Source organism: Arabidopsis thaliana (assembly GCF_000001735.4).
Source record: "Arabidopsis thaliana chromosome 1 sequence".
Classification (NCBI taxonomy): Eukaryota; Viridiplantae; Streptophyta; class Magnoliopsida; order Brassicales; family Brassicaceae; genus Arabidopsis; species Arabidopsis thaliana.
Genome location: NC_003070.9, coordinates 3,718,335 through 3,740,478, shown reverse-complemented (window position 1 = coordinate 3,740,478; position 22,144 = coordinate 3,718,335). Strand labels below are relative to the sequence as shown.

The 22,144-nt window shown below is 37.0% G+C and overlaps 4 protein-coding genes and 1 pseudogene across 9 annotated transcripts; 1 reads left to right on the top strand and 4 right to left on the bottom strand.

Annotated features, from left to right (window-relative positions):
* Positions 1 to 634: 634 nt before the first annotated feature.
* On the bottom strand, positions 635 to 7,435 carry AT1G11160 (Transducin/WD40 repeat-like superfamily protein). 4 transcript variants are annotated; one of them, NM_100988.4, is made up of 19 exons: positions 7,049 to 7,395; positions 6,552 to 6,682; positions 6,208 to 6,325; positions 5,826 to 6,052; positions 5,638 to 5,740; positions 5,427 to 5,497; positions 5,216 to 5,290; positions 4,985 to 5,128; positions 4,749 to 4,908; positions 3,755 to 4,231; positions 3,479 to 3,667; positions 3,097 to 3,153; positions 2,264 to 3,003; positions 2,049 to 2,162; positions 1,885 to 1,959; positions 1,688 to 1,800; positions 1,468 to 1,584; positions 1,309 to 1,377; positions 635 to 1,176 (listed from the first exon to the last, which is right to left on the bottom strand). In NM_100988.4, exons 1-19 carry the CDS (start codon positions 7,071 to 7,073, stop codon positions 1,116 to 1,118), a joined length of 3,066 nt encoding a protein of 1,021 aa, NP_172582.2. In that variant the 5' UTR covers positions 7,074 to 7,395; the 3' UTR covers positions 635 to 1,115. The 4 variants fall into 4 exon arrangements, with proteins under 4 accessions (NP_172582.2, NP_001323134.1, NP_001323133.1 ...); NM_001331961.1 differs by having other exon boundaries at positions 637 to 1,176; positions 3,755 to 4,225; positions 7,049 to 7,435; NM_001331962.1 differs by having other exon boundaries at positions 637 to 1,176; positions 3,755 to 4,225; positions 6,208 to 6,682.
* Positions 7,436 to 8,854: 1,419 nt separating this feature from the next.
* AT1G11150 lies at positions 8,855 to 11,508 on the bottom strand (annotated as a pseudogene; the record flags this gene model as incomplete). The annotated part of the gene is made up of 1 exon: positions 8,855 to 11,508.
* An 804-nt stretch (positions 11,509 to 12,312) lies between these two features.
* AT1G11145 (hypothetical protein (DUF674)) lies at positions 12,313 to 12,947 on the top strand (the record flags this gene model as incomplete). Its single annotated transcript, NM_148457.1, has 3 exons — positions 12,313 to 12,363; positions 12,435 to 12,767; positions 12,843 to 12,947. 3 exons carry the CDS (start codon positions 12,313 to 12,315, stop codon positions 12,945 to 12,947), a joined length of 489 nt encoding a protein of 162 aa, NP_683298.1.
* An 81-nt stretch (positions 12,948 to 13,028) lies between these two features.
* SUB (Leucine-rich repeat protein kinase family protein) lies at positions 13,029 to 17,771 on the bottom strand. 2 transcript variants are annotated; one of them, NM_100986.4, is made up of 16 exons: positions 17,254 to 17,771; positions 16,747 to 16,876; positions 16,578 to 16,649; positions 16,347 to 16,412; positions 16,184 to 16,255; positions 16,029 to 16,100; positions 15,878 to 15,949; positions 15,738 to 15,803; positions 15,575 to 15,640; positions 14,998 to 15,491; positions 14,543 to 14,901; positions 14,181 to 14,452; positions 13,969 to 14,107; positions 13,770 to 13,885; positions 13,477 to 13,633; positions 13,029 to 13,363 (listed from the first exon to the last, which is right to left on the bottom strand). In NM_100986.4, the coding sequence occupies exons 1-16, from the start codon at positions 17,342 to 17,344 to the stop codon at positions 13,301 to 13,303; spliced, it is 2,307 nt and encodes a 768-aa protein (NP_172580.2). In that variant the 5' UTR covers positions 17,345 to 17,771; the 3' UTR covers positions 13,029 to 13,300. The 2 variants fall into 2 exon arrangements, with proteins under 2 accessions (NP_172580.2, NP_001321706.1); NM_001331960.1 differs by lacking the exon at positions 17,254 to 17,771 and having other exon boundaries at positions 16,747 to 16,910.
* Positions 17,772 to 20,646: 2,875 nt separating this feature from the next.
* AT1G11125 (uncharacterized protein) lies at positions 20,647 to 21,827 on the bottom strand. The gene has a single exon (NM_001198030.2). It carries the CDS (start codon positions 21,631 to 21,633, stop codon positions 20,836 to 20,838), a length of 798 nt encoding a protein of 265 aa, NP_001184959.1. The 5' UTR covers positions 21,634 to 21,827; the 3' UTR covers positions 20,647 to 20,835.
* Between the last annotated feature and the right edge of the window lie 317 nt (positions 21,828 to 22,144).

The following is a 22,144-nucleotide window of genomic DNA, read 5'->3' as shown; positions in this document are numbered from 1 at the left end:
GACCTAATACGAGACAATTTTATTTATTTTTTAAAGAAAGAAGTCTTATTAAAAAAAAAAAAACAATTCCATGTTTTGCGTTCTTCCATTATTTTTAACCATTACTTCATTGAGACAGGAGTGTCTCTATATAGTGGTTGACTCCTTACGCAACTCCGAAACCCAATAAGTTAAAAACCATTTTTTTTTGTTCTTATTCTTGATTTCTGCAACCAATGCGACTTGCTAATACACACTGTCTGGCTCCATCCGAATTCGTGTTTACGTTTTTTTTTTCTTTCTTTTGTTTATAGATCTTTCGTTTTTAGATCTTTTTCCAGTTTAGATTCACTTCTCTATTAAAATATTTTTTTCTTTAGAAGATCTTTTTTTGTTTGGTTGGATGTATCTGAATATTTACTAGTTTAGATCCAACAACATTTTGCACTAACCGGTTGAGCTAATGTAAAAAGTTGAGAAACCCCAAAACGGCAAATGGGATAAAACGTTAAGACTAATACTTATGAAACGTGAAAGTGTTAGAATAATTTTTAGGTAGTTTGCAAGTTTTTCATTGATATTTAGATGGTTAACAGGTGATCTCATCATAGAAGCCATGTAAGAAATTGAAGAAATCCCGAAATAATGAACAAGGTAAGAATAATCTTTTCGAATTACCAAAAGTGGAAGAGTTTAAAAGTTTATACAAGTAATTGAATCTTAGAAGAATGTGCAACGCTATGTGTGGAAAATGACACTATACAATAGACAATAAGTCAATAACAGCTATTGGTTCGGTTAGAACTACCGTTTTGTCTATTACAAAATGATATTGTAGACAAAATAAGAAAGACTACACAAAGACACATCAGTTAGGAATTAAATCAATATGAGTTGCAGTTCCACGGAACAACAACAAACCAAGAATTGAAGCTACGTAGGCCAAAAAAATGATTTACAACAACCATTAGTTTCCAGAATATATAGTTCGATCCCACAGCAAGAGACTCTGCCTTTCTCTCTGATATATAAACCTTAGTGAGATTGGACTCGAGAGACACAAGACGCTTCTTTGCAACGTACATTACAACAACTTGTGGACCGCTTGTATGATCAATTCTTGGTTTTGCTTGCCGCTATGGTTCTTGAAGAACTAGGTTTAGTTCTTGAGCCTTTCTTGTTATTAGACCGCCTCTTCTATATTCATAGCAAAAAGAAAAGAGAGCCAAAACAAGGGAAATATGTGAAGAATTCGATTTCCAAAAGTTACTCTTCTATCGCTTAAAGTCATTAGGAATGTGATGAAAGTAGCATGCTTAGGATGTTTACCTTGCGAGAACTGGAAGAATTCTTTGAATCTTGTGCAGTCCCGCAGAACAAATTTGGCAAATTTCTAGCCTGCATTGTGGTTTATTTACTTTTATTGGTGAATGAGAATCAGCGTAGCAAACTAAATGAGATTCCAGAGAGTGGTGTTAGCTCAAATACCTTTCATTTGCATGAAGATCAACGCCGACAATCCGTGGAGCTGAAACAGTTGAGCGTATAACTGTACCGAACACTGCTACAAGCTTCAAGAGCATATCCAAGGAGACATTTACCGGCCTGCACAGTCGTTACTCTCATTTAGAAACCAAGTCATGAAATCGTTATAGCTCAGAAGCAAAAAAATATGGTCTAAGGTGGAAATTTGGTATGATATGTTTACCTCTCTGTCCTGCTACCCAATAAGCTTGTGAGGACAGGGACCAATTGAGAAAACATATCCAATGTGAGAATTTCTATTTTTTCAGTTAGAATACTGATCACATCTGCTTGAACCTGTCCCAACATCTATGAGTTAGCTTATCTAAACATACAAACATCAAAAACAAAAGTAATCTACCGAGAATCTGAGATACCCACAGACTGATCTGTCAGTTTTCTTAATGCCCCAATTGCGCCTTTAACATCGCTACGCTCCCAAAAATGTCTTACAATCTGCATGTTTAGAAGTCAACCACTTGCAAACTAATACTAAAACAAATAATGGTCAGGGAAAAGAACAGAAAAGAAGCAAGAATGCTTACTTGTAACTTTGTCAACCTCGATTGAAGAGTGCTTAAGAACTCGTTATGGGTTAGCATAAGATTTTCAGTTATGTCACTATCATCTTCCCTATCAGATATATTCGGCTCTTCCTTCTGCACAAAGCCACAAACCAAACAATCAATTACGTTTGTCATGTATACAGTACTCTTTCAAAGTAAAAAATAAGTTGCCTAGGCTAATCATTGCAAAGTACCTGAGGCATGTTATCGCAAGCTGGTTGAATTTGTGTTGCATGTGTCTCATCCAATGTCATATCAGCCACTTGATCAATCACAGTGGGTGTAGCCAACATTTGTGTTGGACTAACTCGGTGCATGGATGCTATATGAGATGTATCAGATGTCATGTTAACAGATTGATTTAGTTTCGTGGGCATTACACGGGCTGGAGAAGTCCTTAATGGACGTACTGATGTTACAGGACACTCATGAGATGTTGCCTGACTGAGTAACACAGGCCTTACTCGTGCTGCAGAATTCCTGCGTTGGCGCCTTAATGTTACAGAAGCCTCCTCAGATGTAATATTTGTCGCCTGATTGAATGTCACAGGCAATATACGGGCATGAGAAGTTCTAGATTCTTGTGTTAACGCTACAGAAGGCTCATCATATGTGACATTAGAAGCTTGATTGAGTATCACAGGCATCACTGGAAATGAAGAAGTCCTAGCTGGTTGTGTTAAAGGAGGCTCATCAGATGTCACGTTACTATCCCGATTGAGAACAATAGGCATCACTCTGGCTGGAGTACTCCTAGCTCGTCGTGTTGATATGACAGGAGTTTCACCTGTCTGTCTTGATGTCTTACGCGGATCTTCCTGCACTGCATTATTGTTCTGTTCTATTGTTGTACTGGCTCCTTCAGTATGAGTAGTTTTTTCTCCTCTCTCAAACTTCTCAACTAAGGAGCGTGTCCTCCCCGAGACAACATTTACTGTAAACATATCAATTTATAAGGAAACTGTAGCCAGCCAACTTAAATGCTAAGAAGAAAAAACAGAAACAGCAAAAGTTTTAAATTCCTAACCTCCTTCAACAATCTTCACAGGGTTCAATTCTCTGCTGCCGCTAGGGTACTCAGTGTCTACAGAACAGAAATTTTATACCGGTCAATTACTAATTGATCATTGTCTCAAAACCAAGTACGTGAACCACAGACTACGGATGATGAAGAATTCGAAGCAAGTTCTAACAGTAGCTAAAGATTTAGATAGTAGCAATCTATAGTAACTAGATATAGTCTAGTAGCTCTTCCTAATAGATGTCTTTTGGCATCGTGGGCTGTCTTTTTGTTCACTCATATTTGACACAAAGCCAGTCACATTAAGGTTGCATAAGATTTGGCGTTTGCTTTAATAGAAAAAATGGCCATATATTAGTCAGTTTTAATTTTTGAATCAAGAACTTACTTTTCTGTTCATCGCCAGGTTTTTCTCGTGAAAGAACTCTTTCAGTTTTGCTGGGAATATCCTCTACGTCTCCTGAGTTCTCCATCCCACCTTTGCCAAAAGTTGCCGGATCAGCAGACATTGCTCGTCTTGTGTCATTGTACTTGCTATTTGATGACCTATGGATACGAGGTGGTTTAAGGAACATACCTGAGGCAAGGTTGCAGAGATATTCAAAAGATAGATTAAAATATCTGAAAGCTACATGAAACTAAAGTCTGAGAACAGGGAACCTACGATTCGCTTCATCAGTTGGTGGTTCCGATGATAAAGCTTTTTCAAACTTGTTAGTAATACCCTTGATGATAGAATCTTCAGCATCAAAAGGTTTACTAGCATTCTGTTCTGAAAGAAACGCGTTTTGAGTTTGTGGTTCCTCCTCAACAGCCAATCCGCTTTTCTTTCGAGTTGCAGATTGAACAACCGCTGACTGTTTTGATTCTTCAAACTTTGCTAGCGTCTTTCTTACATGTGCTGGTCTTAGCAACATGCCCGATTTCGTTCTTGAGAAAGGGATAGATTCCCTTTCTGAATAAGAAGATTCCTCTCCACTATCACTATCCCGCGATGTACTAGAATACTTGTCTCCTGCTGGTCCAAAATATGCTGCATTCTGCTTCTCGCTCACCATAGTAGCTACTTTTCCTGATTCCAAAGGCAATGTCGCTTTCAGAGATCCTGGATTTTGCGCTACATTCAAATTTCCACCTGTGGCTTTAAACAAAGAGAGTTCAAATCAGACCAAACATAAGGAATTAGCCCACATAAGTGAATGACATAGAAATATTATGTTGATCTGGCCAAGAAACAGACATCAAAGCCAAAAAATCACATGTCAGCTCCCCCAACTATTGTCTAAAGACTACTTTGTTCCATACAATAACGAATACTGCGATTTGCATTTTGGACTCATTCATTTCAATTCCTACAAAATTTTTAAGTATAAACAAAAGAGTTCACAGCACTATATTGTGACAACATGCTTAAAGTCTAGATACCTTTTTGTGTTGCTGATCACAAGAGTTCCTACTACAGTTGCAATGGTTTACATTAAAAACACTTCTGACTAAGTCAAAAACCATTTCAAGCATTCATCCAGGTGCCAAGATAGCAACTAGATAACCTCTTACATCACAGGTCATTTATACTGACAGATGAAGGCCTAGCATATATCTGCCATACCACACTTGCAAAGCAAATGAACATAAAAACATAATTAACATTCACTCACAGTCGACGTATATGTTCTTTATCTCTCTTGTCTCATAATCTGGGGATACGCTGCCCCTTGGGCCACTTCCCATTCTCTCAGACTGATCATTCAAGACACTAAATCTTTTCACCATGCATTCATTCTTATCCTCAGATACTGCTCCATATGGCTCAAGTTCCTGAGAAACAAACACGAACTTAATACAAGTTTAAGTTTTTCACATGAGGTATGGACATTCACATTCGGTTACATACCGATATATCTGAAACCCATATCCCAACAGAATTTCGGTAATATGAGCAACCAATAAACTTTCCTTCGTTGATGCAGAAGTCACCAAGTGTTGACCATCCCATATCAACACCGTCCCGGCAAATCACTGGTTCCCATGAATAAACCTGCATTATGTGCATGAACTTATAATATCAGTGTTTGACTCTGGACATCATCTAAGTTGTATAGTTGAGCACAAAGACAATCAGAACCTTCAAGCCATCATCCAATCCACAGAAAAGGGTTTGACCATCTGGATGAAAAGCGATTGCACGAACTCCAGTAGCCTGGAAAACAAAGGACACCACATGCCAGGAAGAAGGTTGACAATAGTGCAAGTAAAACTAAGTCTTATCTTATGGACTATAAAGTGAATCCAACGCTAAACAGGACAGATTAATAACAAAACACAAGCTCAGGTACCTCTGGTCTAGTAGTTCCAATCAGTTCAAACGTTTCCAAATCCCAGAATTTCACAGTCCTGTCAGCAGAACCTGAATTACGAAAGGGTGGTATATGAAGTCAGAAGACCTCAAAACAAACCTAGTGGATGCAAAACAGTAATTTATCAACTAAAAGAAAGCTGCTACCAATTCAGCCCTAAAACACATGAAAAGAAAAGCTAAAAACTCACCAGTGGCTAAGAGAAACTCCAGCGGATGGAAGTCTAGGGAGCGAATAGGTCCTTCATGACACTTAAACTCATGCAATAGCTTTCCAGCAGTCAAATCCCATACCTATTGAGTACAATAAAGAGTACATTGTTATAAGAACAATCATTAAGGAACAAAACAATGCACTTGTCGTTACTGCTGTTCTTACCTTTACAACGTTGTCAAGTCCTCCAGACACTACCCAACGACCATCAGGGCTAAATTCAATAGTGCTGATGCCGCGAGTATGACCCTTGTATGTTTGGATGCATCCCTTCTTTCTGGTATCCCAAACCCTTAGATTGGTGTCACTAGATCCCGATGCAAGAAATTCACCAAATGGATGAAACTCAACAGCAGAACAATTGGATCTGTGTCCAGTAAAAGCTCGAACCACTACACTTCAAGAGCAAGAGTGAAAATATTAGACCTCATTATCTGAAACTAACCATCCATCACAGGACTTATAATTCGTCCAGACAATAACAAGTGTGAGTGCCTCTAATATAATCTAGGGATAATATATGAGAAGAGAAAATTAATCAGCTTACTCTTTGATTCTTCTAGATCCCACAGCTTTATCACACCTGAAGAAGCCCCAGCGAGTACCAAAACTTCTTCTGAGTTAAAAGCTACTGAATCAACCGGGCTTGTATGCCCACAAAGACTCTGCCAACAACACATAAAATAAAATATCATCACTCTTCTATGAAGAGAAACAAGATGTTACATGCTTTATACCAAGAGGGACCACAATTTTGACATTTTCATACACATTAGCTGAAATAACTGTAGTTATAGCTATAAGTGGCAAATCTTGAAACCAGATAAGAAATTGCAAATGAAGACCAGCGAGAATGAACAAATTAAAAAAAGAGAGAAATGTGAAAGAGACCATTGGAGAAGTGGTTTTGCCGATTGACCAAAGGTTGACCTTATAATCATCTCCACCTGTTAGAAGGAGCCGTGACGTCTTCTTTCCGATACTTAGACAATTCACATTTCCAGAATGTGCCACAAACTCCTCTAATTTTCCAAATCCAAGTCAAGAAAAATTCATATCCAGAACGAAAGAAAAAGTCAAGACAAACAGAGATAACAATGTCTCTTCTATCATCTGAACTCGGTTTGGTTTTTAAGATGACAGAGGCAGAAATTAGAACCCAGAAGAACATTTTCATGAAAAATCTCAAATAACAATTTACCAACAAAAAAAAGAACATAAACCCCACCAATGCAGATAAACCCTAACGCTACAGTGAATGAACAACATCAAATTTCTAAAGTTAGGGGTGAAAATAAATCAAATATGTAGCTAAAGTTTGTATCTTTTGTTATTCAGGTTACAAGTTTCCAATAATATAGCACCAATGAAGAACTATAAAAGGATACGTAGCTTATATCCACGCTTCGCCATTTTCTACTCGATTTCAGTAGATTCATGCGACTAGGAAGCTGAAGCCAAATCACCAGCCTTTGTTATGAATCGAAAAGAATTAAAAACAAAAAAATGTCGGAGCTGGTTTAAAAATTCAAAATGTGACTAGACGACAAGACAGAGTTGAAGATTTCTGGGAGATTCGGAAAATAGAAACTTGAGACATAAGAGATTGCTTCCTGCTGAGATTAGAGATTTAAAGAAGAACTTAGAAAGAAAAGAAGAGATTTTTTGAAAGAGTGGCACGAGCAGACGAACAAAACAGAGACGAAGATAAAAAAAAGTAAAGCGACGAATTTTTCGTCCTTTTTCTCAGATTCTGTCATTTTCAATTCTTTATTAAAAAAAAAAACACATTTCCGGTTGTTATGTTTTATTTTATTTTGTTTATTTATGTCATTGATGATGAGAATAATACACACACAAATCGTTGAAAACTTCAGAATATTGGACCCTCGTCGTTACTTTTTCTGACGAAAATACCCTTCCTTTTCTACTACACGTATAAATCAACCTAAATATAAATATAGCACTCACAAGTCACAACTAACGGATTACAAATTTAAAATATTGTTTTGTTTTTTTATTGTCGGTTTTAAAATATTGTTTTTATCATGATTGAGTAACAGGAAAGGAAAAAAAAAAAACAAAGTTAAAAAGTACTATGTTCAGTTTGACGAAAAAGAAAAATAACAAGTATTACTGGTTAATCGCAATACGTTTTAACACTTTTTTTAAGATGTCAATCACACAACTTGATTGAAATAAATAAAATACTCGTCAACTAATTCCATTTTAATATAACCAACTCAACGGCCTGAATTAATATTGAATTTTATACCACATTGAATTTTTCGTATAACCAATAATACACGGATACAATCTACTACAACTAGATCATACTAAATGACTAATTAACTACCACTTCTTGATTCTAAAAAAAAAGACAATGAAAATTTCAAAGTTTGGTTGTGGCCTTGTGGGTAGATTAATTGATCTGAAAGAAGAGGTTGATTGAAGTTTGATTTAACAACTGTTAATCACGTTTTGAATATTTGTGTTTGAGTGTTTTTGTTCCTACGACACATGTATTTGCGTTTAAACGTTCAATACAATGTTCACACTTTTTTGGTCAACTGTTTTCTCACTTCCAAAATGTAATCATATAGTAGTAAGATATTTTTTTTTCACATTATAAAAACCCAAAAAGATAATCACGGAATCAAGGTTTGTAAAAGTTATATTTGGTGAAGATCTCCTGGTTTATGATATGTGACATTTGCTTGTATTGTATTAAATTGTTTTTTTATAGTTATAAATTATTACTCTAGTTCCCGTGTTATAATTTGTCTCTCTTTTGGACAAGAGCATAACATGATCTAAGTGCTTCCCATGTTTTGGTGTTTTAAGTTTTCTTGCATAATAAGGGTCAATCCCAATCAACGACTTTATTTGGTGAAGTAAAAAGAAGATCATTTATTTCGATAAGAAATGTTTGTTACTTCCACAGATTGATTGACATAAAATCTGAAATCAACTCAAACGTACTTTATGAATATTGAAAAGTACAATTTTATTATGTGATATAGTAAAATAGTTTTAGATTGTTTTTTGCTTTCATTATTTAGTAGTCACTAACTTCTTGTTTTGGCTAGTATTCATGTATAATCCCAATACTGTATATATTTTAAGAAAAGCTCTTCTCGTCTCTTCCAAACACGTCAAAATCAGTAGGTAGATTTGTTTAGATATGAGAGATTAAACTTTGAAAATAAGAAACTTTTCTCCGAGACAAAGGACGTTGGTAAAATGAAGCTAGAGACTTTGTTAGGGGATCATATTTTAGCAGACCGCGGGAATAGCGATGTGAGAGCAAAATTGTCTTGTTCTTGCATAACGCCACAGGTGTGGATGGATTAACCAAATCCTGCTCGTCCCAGTAAAATTCATCACGAAACTGAGTCCGGGAAGAAGAACATGAAAGCAAATCTATAGTACAAATCTTCTCCCATGAGTCTTCTGATGATTTCAACCTCCAAATCTCTTGGACCAACGTATTCGGTTCTCTTTTCGACATGCACAAACCATTATCCAGAGTGCACATGTCAATATGCATCGGATCTGAACCAGCAATAGCCGGTTTGATCTTAGGCAGCAACCGGAATGATTCGGCATGAATATCAAAAGCCACTACTTCGATTTTATCATTATATGGCTCCGTCAACCAATATACTGACCCGTTTGCACATGCTGGTATTTGGCCATGAAATATCCGATAACTTGGAGTGCAAGTCAAGTCTCTCCAAGAGTTTGCCCTAAAGTCAAAAACCTCGCACTTTGTAACTCCCTCGTTTGGACTCAAGGCATCAGCATTGTACTTGTCAGAATTATACAACCACACTAATTTATAATCATTGGCCTTCACGAATGCTAGATGAAAGACTGACTTCATGTCTAACCAATCTCTATAAGTGGCCTTTTGCATCAAAATCTGAAACCTAGCTGGAGGAAGTTGTCGTAACCACCGTGTAGCCGGATTTACTACATACATGGCTTGCGATCTCGGTGAATGGACGCAGAAAAGGCCATCGCAGCATCCAGAAACGTAGATATAGTTGGCGAAACTTTGAGGGAAATTGAGAAGAATAAAGGATAGAAGAGAACCCGATTCCAAGCAGAATAACCTAAAACCAATGTCTGCGTCTGGACGAGGTCGAGGCAATAGTTTTAGGGGATCTTTTTCAGTGATCACCATAACCCTAGGATGATGTGCATGGAATCGCTCGGCGATCTTTAAGTGTCTCTCTTCGAAGGATTGAGACTCGATCGTCGATCTCCATTGTTTCGAGAGAGTTTTGAGTCGAAATAGTGCTTTCACTGGAAATCGTAAGAAGATTTCCTCTACGACGTCATTTGGCAGAGATGATGGAGCAATCACTGGCTTCTCGTTTCTTCTTCTTCTTTCTTTTTTTTTCTTTTTTTTTTTTGAAAGAATGTAAAATTATATTCAAACAAAAAACGTTTATACAATAAATGCTACTTCATGCTGAAATTTAGAAGAGAAGTAGAAACAGAGTTTGACATAGAAAAACAGAACACTCGGGCTAAGAGGACGAGCGTGTGGAGAACCAAAGCTGCAGGCCATCCTTGTAACGATGGTTGCTAGTGGCTGTGATTGTGCTGAGACGGTTCCGTACGGTTCCATCGATTAGCTTGATTTGTCGAATTGTTGTGGTAGGTATCTCGCCGTGTCGTCTAGCATTCCTCTCGCGCCATATATGGTAAAGAGTAGCTTGAAAGACATAACGAAGCAGAAAGAGGTGGAGCCGGGGAGTGCTTGTGTTGTGAAGCATTGCGGTGAGCTGGTGCCAATTTGATGAGTAGTTTGTTTGAAGAAGGCGATGTGCCAAGTTCTCCCAGATCGTTGAGGAGTATGGGCAGGAGAAGAACAAATGATCTCTCGTCTCCTCCGTGTTCGTACATAAGACACAGTGTACATGCTGCCCCGTATTCCACTTCTTGATTCGATCCCCTGTTGCTAATTTATTATGAATTGGAAGCCACGTTAAGAATGAGTATTTGGGCGTAGAGTAAGAGAACCATACACCTTTCGACCAAACCACTGTTGGATGTGTGCCTCTAATATTATTCCAAGTGAACTTTGTTGAGAAAGTTGTCTTAAACTTATCTCCCACAAATCTCCACATCGAGATGTCCTTCTCATTTATTCTGATCCGTTGGCGAGTAGTATGTATCTCAGCTTCAATTCTGTTGAGAACGTCAACTCGATGCTTTCGACGCCGTCGAGGATGTAGAGCTGTTTCAACCATTGCATCGAGAGGAATACCCAAATCAATGACTCCACGAGGACCTGTTATATCGATCAATCTGCCCAACTGTGACCAATTATCAAACCAAAAAGAGGTTGAGCTGCCACTCTTAATTTCCACCTTGTGCATAGTCTTGGCACAATCTCTATATTTGAATAGCTTTTTCCACATCCAAGAACCCATATTGGAGCTCTCTTTAACCAACCAGAATGACCCTTTTCGTATGAGATATTTCCATATCCAAGTAACCCACAAAGACTCTGATTTGGATAGTATCCTCCATACCAATTTCAAACAACTAACCTTGTTTGCCTCTACTAGTGATTTAATTCCCAGCCCTCCCTCATTTATTGGCTTACAAATCTCGGTCCAAGCAATCTTAGCTCTGTTGGGATTAAGATCCGGTCCAGACCACAGAAAAGCCGCACAAATCTTCTCAATTTCCTTTAAACAACTGTTTGGTAATCGATAAGCAGATATCCAGAAGTTGGTGATACTTACAAGTACTGATTTGATGAGAGTAAGGCGGCCTGCGTACGATAGTGCTCTTGCAGTCCATGAGCTGATTTTTGATCTAACCTTTTCTTTTTATTATTCTTCTTATCTTTCTTCTCTTTCTCTTTCTTTGTGTTGATGATGCAATCACCACTCGATTCTCTGCCTCCTCCATCAATAATAGTATTGCCTCTATCTCTCTCTGCTGAGCAAATATTTATATCTCAAAGGGATAAAAGGAACAAAATCAAGCATTTAAGGGGGTGTATTCAATCTTATATTTTGAGTGATTTGAGGTAAATTGAGTTTTTCTATGTTTTTATGATTTTGGGTGGATTTAAGGAAACCATTCAAAACCACAATGCCACCTAAAGCCATAAGATTTAAAAATCTCTTACAATCATTAAAAATCTAATCCTTAAGTTTTCAAGGACATGAAAATTTTGAGTAGATTTTCAAGCTTTCAATAACACTAGATTTTATTAGATTTTATTAGACCTTTTAAAATTTATAATTAAATAATATTAGATTTGCTATTTTAACACCCCCATAATTCTCTAGATCCCTCATTTAATTCTCGTTTATATTTTTCCATCAGTAAGAATTTACATTTTCTATAGCCATTTGAGCAATTATGGCAAGTAGTGATCATCCTATATGCAAAAAAATTAGATGGCCCAATTTCAAAAAGACATCAGTGAAAGGAGTTTCCGAAGAGAGCAAGCAATGAAGCAGAGATAGAACCTGGATTCAAAAATTTCATAAATAGATCGGAGAGTGCGAAAACGTAATGGCATAAATAGATCAGAGATTCCACAATTTGATGATGATGAAGAAGCATAGCTCTTGTGGTATGACACGTTGGCATGACATGCCAAAGCTACCCGCGCAAGATGGAGGTGAAGCAGGGACTCACTCTGTTTGCTAGGAAGCAGGACATGAAGGTTCTTGACGCTGAAAGCGGACACGACTTTTTGTGGATCTACTTTTCATTTTCCTTGCTATCCCTTTGGAGTCTGTATGGGAAATCACTGGAAGCAATATCGACCTAGTATGCATTGGCAACTTTTGTAGAAGCTTGAAGGACTTGAGCTCTAGGGGAGGCACAGATGCATCTACTAACACATGTATGCTTCCTTGGCAATATAGTTTGCAGAAACCGTTGCTTGGGGTCAGTTATTTAAACAGTGACGGTAGTTCTCAGTCGACACCTCATGGTAGCAATGGGTTAGTTAAGAGAGGGGCAACATACATTGTCTCAGATGATCTTACTATTTGCGTAAAGAAGAAGTTTGATGTGAACTTGGACGATATTTTTGAGCATGAAATCAACATTGGCAAAACACATGTATATCTATATTACTATTCTTTCCTGATATTTTTTTTTGAATCTGACACTAATCCAGGCCATAGGTTTACTAAGAGCCTCATTCGTGACATCCACTGCCTTGACTACGGCTTTCGGGAGCTTTCTTTCAGAGAAACGACTCTAAAGCATCAATCACATGCCCTCTGTGGAGCAGATTGATTTGAAGTTTAGGTTTTGTTGTCTACAGTGCTAGTTGAACAAGTTACCTTCTCTTTTACACTACTGTTAAGTACAACCTTTTGTTCTTGAATTTTAATGTCTTTTGATTCAAAAAATGTTTATCCTTTTCAGAAAATAGAATCTAAATACATGATCAGGTTGGTGAATAATGTTTGAGCCGGTAATGGGATTGGGGTTACATAATGATGATCCCATAGCTCATTTCATACAGCCAACAACATACATAAAGTGTTATTATAATACAAAAGAAATACTTTCATTCATCAAAGGACAAAGAACAAGAATCTGACAATAAACTATTGCTTCTGCGTCTTAGTCCAAGGTTGTGTATCTTAGATCATATGTTGAAGATCTTGGACTATTTCTGATATCGGCGGTCTAAATCCTGGTTCCATCTACAGACAAAGATAAGCATGCACAGAAGTCAAAAGGGTTAGTTAATATTCTGATGTCACGTGTTTGACATTGCTTTCTCATCTAGTTAAGTGATGAATGAAGTTAAGTTTACCTGCAGTGAACGTGATATGATATCTGCAAAACGTGACAATGATTTCATTGGATACGCTCCGTGTAATGACGGATCAACCATTCTTGTCAACGCATCGATGTCATGAAGCCGAGGAATCGCCCACTGAGCTAGTGTTTGATGTCCCCTCGGCCTTGTCCTGCAAAAAAAAACAGGGTTTTGTCTTGAGATAGTGTAGTACAGTGATTTTGCATAAGAAACATAAGTGAACATGTTGACTTTTGAGTTCAGACTCTTTTATGGCTTCTATTAGTTGTCTCTTTAGAGTAGCTAACCTGTCAAATGGTCTGCGTCCAGTGAGCAGTTCTAACATTACAACCCCAAGGCTAAATACGTCGCTCTGACAAGTGTAGCTTCCATACTCAACCTCAGGAGCGGCATAACCCGCCATCTACAATTTTATAAGCAAACATCATATCCTTTACAACACTCACTCTTATGTTTGGGATCTTCAAAATAAGATGACAAATTTACCTGACTCGTTGGGCGTGGTGGTAACATATAAGCCAAACCGCTGTCTGCAACACGTACTGAGAGCTTTCCATCAAGAAGAACCTTGGAAGACTTGAAATTCTGGTGAACAACCGGCGGTTGACATACCTCATGAAGAAACCTGAAACCAAACTCTAAGATCCTATATGTTCCAAATATAGATTGGCGTAACATGTTGAGGTTCTTTAACTTACTGCAATGCCTTTGAAGCTCCTAATGCAATATTTATACGTACATTCCAAGTGAGCTTCTTGTGCAACTTGCGATCCAAATGTAGTGCATCTTGAAGTGATCCATTAGGACAGTACTCATACACAAGTAACCTTTGACCAAACTCGTTACAGTAACCAAGAAGCTCCAATATATGACCGCGTTTAAGCTTCAACACATTGGAGACTAGATTGAGGAATTCGCCGTCACTCTGTGTTCTGTTGATGGTATTGCTCAGCTTCTTCACCGCAAGAAACTATAGATCACAACGTGTCAAGACGTAAATAAGAATGCACAGCATAAAATACTGTAAGACCAAATGACAAATAAGAGGAAAGTGTCACACCTTTCCATGACGAAGCTCAGCTCTGTAGACATTACCAATCGACCCTTCCCCGATTATATTCTCTTCTGAGAAATTATTTGTGTATTGCTGAAGTGAAGCAATGGTGAAAACAGTAGCAGAAGATGAGGAATTCAAGCCCGGGGGGAAATGAGCCGCTCTCTTTGAAGCAGTATCATTGGACTGGAACTGCCTCGGTGGTTGTTGCAGCGGCTTTTGAGGTGTATTAACATCCTTATTATAATATGAAGTAGGAGGCATTGCTCTCCGGCTCTCTTCAGCCCGCTGTGGCATTGGATACCCATATTTCCTGTCTCCAGCTCCATATCCATCGAAAGGCTTAACCATAGGCTCCCGAGAAACTGCAACAAAAGAAAACACCACAGCAGTTTGCCGTTAGGTAATGAGCCAAAGCACAAGTTTCTTTTCTTTTCTTGGAAGGAAAAGAATCAGTGTACCTTTTCCCATAGTGGGGGTTGGTTGAGATGGAGGCTTATTGAAGTATGGTCGTTGTAAATCTTTACGAGCTCCACTGTAATATCGGTTATATATTTTACTTCTGCAACATCTCCAAAGTGTAACACACAAACCGGATACAAGAACAATTATGGCCACTGAAGAAACTACTAGAATGATTCTTTGAGTGGACCAGAATTTTCCTGATCCTGAACCTGAAGGAGGTGATATTTGCAAGGTAGGTTGCCCTGACACAGAGTTCCAGGGATCTCCTCCTCCATTATCAGAAGAAGGTGGTGACCAGACCAGAGGTGGTGATGGTGGTGGATGTTGTTGTGGTTGCAGTGGAGCAAAAGGAGCAAAAGGTGCTGGGGGAACACCAGAAACAGGAGGGATACGGGGAACAGGAGGAGCACGGTGAGTAGCGGGAGGAGGATCAACCACAGGCGGAGGCGGTGGTGTTATAATCGATGTATTGAACGGAGTTCCATCTTTTCTGCGGTTATAATGACAATGTAACATGAATGGCTAAAGAAAAGGAAAAAAAAAACATTCAAGTTTTCTTTTAGTAATACTTACTTGAAGTTTGGAATTTTCAATAGATTTGGCGGTATAGGTCCCGAGAATAAGTTGTTTTCTACATTCCTGAATCAAAAATATGAAAAGCCATAGTGAGATACTGAAGTTGGCTTAATGGTTGGAGAGTCAAGAACAAAGAGTATGCAAGGTGAAAAACGATTACAAATCGGTTAAGAAAAGATCCTCTATAACATCAAGTGTTCCTGTGAGCTTGTTGTCCTGCAAATACCTACAGTCCGACCACATCACATATAAAAGCAATGATAACAATGTTTGTATACGGTTTCATATATGTGCACTTACAATATCTTAAGAGAAGCTAAGTCTCCCATGGAAGAAGGTAAATGCCCCTCCAGTATGTTAGACGATAAGTCCCTGCATTAGAAACTTAATGTATAAATGAAAGACGCTGATGGGAGGATACAAAATGAGACTTAGTGAGGAGGAAATATACAGTTTTGTCAGTTTTGATAGCTGCTGAAAGTAATCTGGTATCTCTCCTGATAGAAGATTGCTTCCCAATGACCTGAAGGGAAAAGAAAGAGTCTGCTTCAAACAGAGGAAAAACCGCAGATGCAAGAAACGGTATCTACATTAATAAAGACTTACAGTTCAGACAAATCGGATAGAAAGGACAATGTAAAGGGAATGTTCCCAGTGAAGCGATTGCTTGAGAGAGATCTGAAACAAGAAAATGAAACCAAACATGAAGTGTCTTTTAACTGTTGGAAACATAAGTATTGCCATACACATAGTCAATTCTCAAACGCACAGGTTTCGGATGGAAGAAGGCAAAGCCTGCGGAATTGTCCCTGAAATATGATTGCTACTGAAGTCCCTGTCCACTCAAACAAAGAAGAGAGAAAAAGTATCACAAAGCAATTCAAGATTATAACCAAACCTTATAGTCAATGGTAACAACATCTTGCATGTTCTTCACATAGCAAGAAGCCTCATACAAAAGATGAAGATGAAAGAAAACAAGACAAGAAGCTTTGCTTACATGACTTGGATAGATGAAAAATCAGCCAGAGTATCACTTAAGCCTCCACCTACCTTCATGCCAGGTATCCTTCTGCAGCCAACAACAATAATTCACGTGGTTAGAACCTGAATTGGTGACTCAAAGCAAACCATAACAAAGAGTTACAAGAGCAGAAGAGGAAGTATACATTTCTGTGATGTTTGAGGAGTCACACACCACACCTTGCCACTTTTCTCCACAAGGGTCTCCTCCAAAAGCAAGCCAATGATGTAGAGATGGTGCTCCCAAAGTGATATACAAGTTATTAATCGCCGAAACTGCAGAAGTTATTAAACAACAGACAAACACATCAAAAAGTAAAATTTCTAGAGATTAAAGAATCTTTCTTATGATAACCATTTAATGAAGAACAATAAGAACAAATTTCTTGGTCTTGAACTAAAACCCTAACAAGAGCTTATGTGTCAAAAACCTAAACTTTTTAGGGTTTTTGAGGTAGCCTCAAAATCATAGAACTTTGCCAATCTGGAGCTTCCCAAACAGCTATATTGCTTACCTAGTTTACCCTAAAACTGATGTAAGTCATTTTCACTAGACACAAGTCTAAAAAAAATCTAGAGTGTTCACTAAACCAAAAGAAGGAGAGTCAAAGCAAAATCCAAATAAAAAAAACTTTGCAGAGAAAGATTATTACCATCTCGTAGATTAGTAACTCCAGCTGAGAAAGGCATTGTCAAGGCTAAAACAGAGAGACCAAAGAACACTTCCCATCTTGTAAAGCTCATAACTTCAGCCACTGAAGATGAGAAAACCCTTGAACTTGGATTAGATTGTTTCTTTCCAATAAAAAACGAAGATTCAGAGGGAATGTTATGGAAAAAAAACACGAGGAAGAAGAAGAAGAAGAAGAAGAAGAAGGGTGAAACAGGGATATTCCTGATTAAAAGGTAAAGTGAATCATAATTTCGTCGGATTTTTAGGAGAGAGAGAAAGAAGAAAAGAGATGAAGAGTGAGTGAGAGAGAAAGAGTGTAGTGTGTTTTGTCTCGAAGAACGAGCGGCTTACAAAAGCCAACGGCTTTGTTTTTCTCAGTTTTAAGCCTTTAAGGTTTCGTCTCCAAAGTGTGAAACAGAGAAAACTTGCCAAGACTTGTCTCTCTTTATGTCTTTTAATTGTCGCTTCTATGCTTCATCTAATTACTATAGTTTCCTTTCATGTAATAATTGGATTTTTCTAATGCCATAAGGTAGAGAGATAGAAGTGAATATTATTTTGATGTAGATTACATATTCCGTTACTTCACCTATTAAAATCCAAATAATGTAACAGGCAGAGTTTATCACACTTATTTCAGTGAGATGGGCCAAGAAAACAGTTGAAGTAAGAAAAGCTCTGAGAATTCTTTAATGGAAGAAGAGAGTGAGAGACCCTACAACAAGGTCAAAAAAAATATCATCATATTCATCCCACGTCCATTTTTGCTCTTTTGGTGATAAAAATGTGTGAATTAGTTTTAGTAACAAACTAATAGCAACAAACTATTTGAGAAAACTAGTACTTTTACATGGTTTGGAAATTGATTTCAATTATACATCTTAGTGAATCCTAATATATGTTTTTAAACAATTAGAGCCAATAAAGGGTTTTTTCTTACGACTTTAAATTGAATATACTTAGTAATTATACAATAATTATCTTTTCAATATATTCTAAAAATAACTAACTAATGTTATATGTATGATTGCACGGTGCATTTTGGTTACCATTCGAAACCTTTGTTTTTCTATTAATAATTAAGAATTCTGGTTTTGTGTTTACAGTTACAACTAACAATCACTATTTATCAATTTCTTTGGAATATATTCTTAATTTGTATTATTCTTTGTTTGTTGGTTGATGTGATGGAGGATTTGTGTACAATTCAATAGTAGTAATTTAATGGAATGCCATCATTGCATAATTTGAGATGAGAGTAACTTCGATATTCATATGTGATTACTTCTCAAGTTCCTTTTTTGGTAGGAGTTACTTCTGAAGTTCTGATATTCACATAAATTATTTGCAACCCGAATAATAACAGCAAACATACATTGTATGATCAATAAAGAATAAAACATGCTTGGTGAGCTTATGTGTTGATATTAGATTTTTATTTTGTCGAGATCAATTAATTATCAATCGATTTTTTTGGCTTGTCAAAATCAATCAAGTTCACACCATACACGATAATAAGTTGCGACTAGTTAAAAAAAAAAAACCACATTCTTATGGGCTATTCAAACCAAATGTGGCCCAAACTTGGTCAATAGTGTAATGGTAAAGCCCACTTGAAAGAAGATACCTCTCGTAGGCCTAATAATGCAATGAGATTGCAACGGTTACTTTCAATCTTTGAAGAAAAGTAGAAAACTATCGTACATGATGCTTTTTTGCACCCAAAAAAAATCGTACATGATAACATTTTTTTTTTTCAAAACCAATATGCCAAGTGCCAACCATAATAAACCGAACCAAAATCAAATAAATAATACCGAATCAAATTTTTGTTTCGACCGAACTCGACCCAAAACTACACCAATCAGGTTGGATTCATTTTGATTCTTGTACTTCAAAAAATCAGAAACCCCATATAATAATGATTGTAGCACTTATACATGCATACCAAATTAGTTATGAGATTGGAAGATGCATGATAATGAATTCAAACTATTGGTCTCTTAAAAAAGAGTGTCGAGGAAAAAATACAGATATTGTAAAGTTAGGCTTTATTTTATAATATGGTCTCTCATTACGCAAAAGGCGAAACAAAATTAAAGAATGCAACACTACTTTATGGTCACCCGTTAGCCAGAGGATCCAAGGCACATAACGAATGTTTTATTTATTTAAATCAAATCTAGTTACGTATCTACACGAATTTTGGTTCAAGTTTTGGTTTTACATCACCCTAGCTTTTTCCGCCCTACCATTTTACATCAAGAAGCTTCAAAGAAAAAGTTCTATAGATTATGAAAAGTCAAAAAAAGAACTTAAAAGAATTTGTTAGACGATACTTGGATACAATTTGCTGTTATGCACTTGATCGTTTTGAAAATATTAAATTGATCAGAACTATTGAATTGTCTCGTTCCATTTTCATTTTCCAATATACACAAGTATGATACACTCAAACTTTCTAAATTAGTTTGAAGTATGATACAGAACTATTGAAGCCTGTTTTTTTTTCTCTCGGCGGAAATTATTCAACATTCATCCAATAAATTAGTTAACGTGTGATGTGGGGTGCAAAAGGACAAACAAGAAAGCGTTAAGAAAAGCATAATCTTTACAATGCTCTCTCCAAAAGATGAGCCTATAAAAGTAAAAAGAATAATAATAAAATTGCTATCAAAAAAAAAGAAAAAACGTTTGAATGATTTACTAATAGACAAACCACAAAATCGAATTTTTGTACTTTTTAAACAACACCTAAATACTTTTACTTCCATACCTATGGTAACCAAAAAGGAAGGATCCCAGTTTTGTTTTACACGATTGAATATAAACTAAGATAGTTAAGTAAGGCTGTAGAACAAATAAACTATTTTATACACAAACTAGAACCTACTAATGGTTCATGTAAAACTAAATAACTATTTTGTTTTTACACTATGAATCAAGTCTTAAACCAATTATAAATGAACTACATTTTGATGTAAAAAAAAAAAAAGAACTACATTTTGATTGAAATAAAGAAGAGTATTGGTTTATTAATATAGGAAAAAACTAAACCAATACACTTATGTTAACTAAGTATTTTCTTTGATTTTATAAGTCACACAGCATATTCAAATCGTGGATTAGTTCTAGACGATAATACAATAAATAAATTACTAATAAGTTTAGCCTATTTGAGTATAAAAGATGAAGACTCAAATATTCATGATACATTATTTGAAATTTGTTGGTTCGGACGATCATAGTGAATTGAATTTAGTGTATGATGGTAACTTTCTTTTTGGGGTCAAAGTTACGTGACTTTGCTTGCGTCTGATTTTGACTGTCAGAAAATATATAATAATTGGTGTCACGGAAGCAAATCTTTTGCCACCCTACTCACACATCATACAATTTAATTTCTCATTTTTTATAATCAAAAACAGAAAAACATTTTAGTATTTTTCAAAATCCACAACCAAACAGATTCTGAACTGGCGAAGCATGTGAAAACTGATTAAGATCAAATAACTTCGAAATTGTAAATTCCGGCGATAATTCGGTAATAAGATACATTATCTCATAGGAAGATGAAACACTCTAATGAAACAAGAGGGTTCTCAAACGAGTCGTTAGGGGCAGAATTGTAATTTCCAATAGAACCCGGCCACTTGTGATGATTACACTCTTGATCCGACCCGTTCATATTCGGATTGAGTCTGACCCGACCCGGAGACTGGCTTTGTCTCCTCATTGCTCCACAACTGTCTGTACTCTGTTGACTCCGAGTTGGGCCCATCATGACGGACCTGTTCATCGCCGGCGATCTAGACCTTCTCTCGGATCTTTCAGTCGAGTCTCTCGTACCCGTAGCCGACGGAACCAGCCTCACCGAGCCAGCTTCTTCTTCGTTGTTTCTCTTACGTGGAGACATATCGGTTCTCCGGTTTGGATAACTAACCATGACCCGGTTCCGAGATTTCGCCGGAGATCTCTGTCTCACTACATGAGATTTCATCTGCTTCACTTCTTCCTCGTCGTACTTATTCACGATCGAAAGCAAACTCTCGCTTAAACTACAATTCTCCGAAACCTCCGATCCTTTTTCCGGTTCAACCAAACTGGGCTTGGTCAAAACCGGTTCTTGAGCAACGTCGACAACAATCCCGGGTTTCTTCTCCTCTTCTTCTTGAATCTTTGTCAACGTAGTCTTCTCCACCGTCGAATTGTCGTTAGAGGAAGTGAGCAATGTGGTTTCGGACAAGACTTCTTTGACTACTGTCTCTTCATCGATAACAGATGGAGGCCGTGCGGTGTTCTTGCCGGAGACAGGATCATCTTTCTTGTCGGCGGTGGCGGAGCTGAGGCAACAACCCATAACAGAGAACGGTGTCGTTAAGTGGATAGCAGATAACTCTTTTTGGTGCTGTGTGATTGCAGCAGAGTGAATATGATGAGAGAGTTTTTGGGTATTTATTGGCAATATTTTGGATTGCTCTAGACTAGTGAGAAACTAATTACTTTCACCAAAATTTTATATTTATTTATCTATAACAGTGAAACCAAAAACGTTTTATGACGAAGAAATAGTTGTAACCTGAAAAAGCAGACCAAAATCTAGCTATGTCTCTAGCATATGTAAATTAGTCGATTTTTTTACATTTAAAATGTCTTATTGAGAAAAAGCTAACAGTAAAGAGTTAAGTTTTTTTTTACATAATTTGTTGAACCAATGCGTTTAGTCGTTAACTACACAACTACAGTCGAAGTAAATTAAGAAACATGACCAGTATAATTGTTATGCACAAAAATACTGCTTCCGTGTGATTTGCATGGTCTAAAGATTTTCTTATGATTTGTGTGATTTTGAACGTGTAAAACAGTACAAG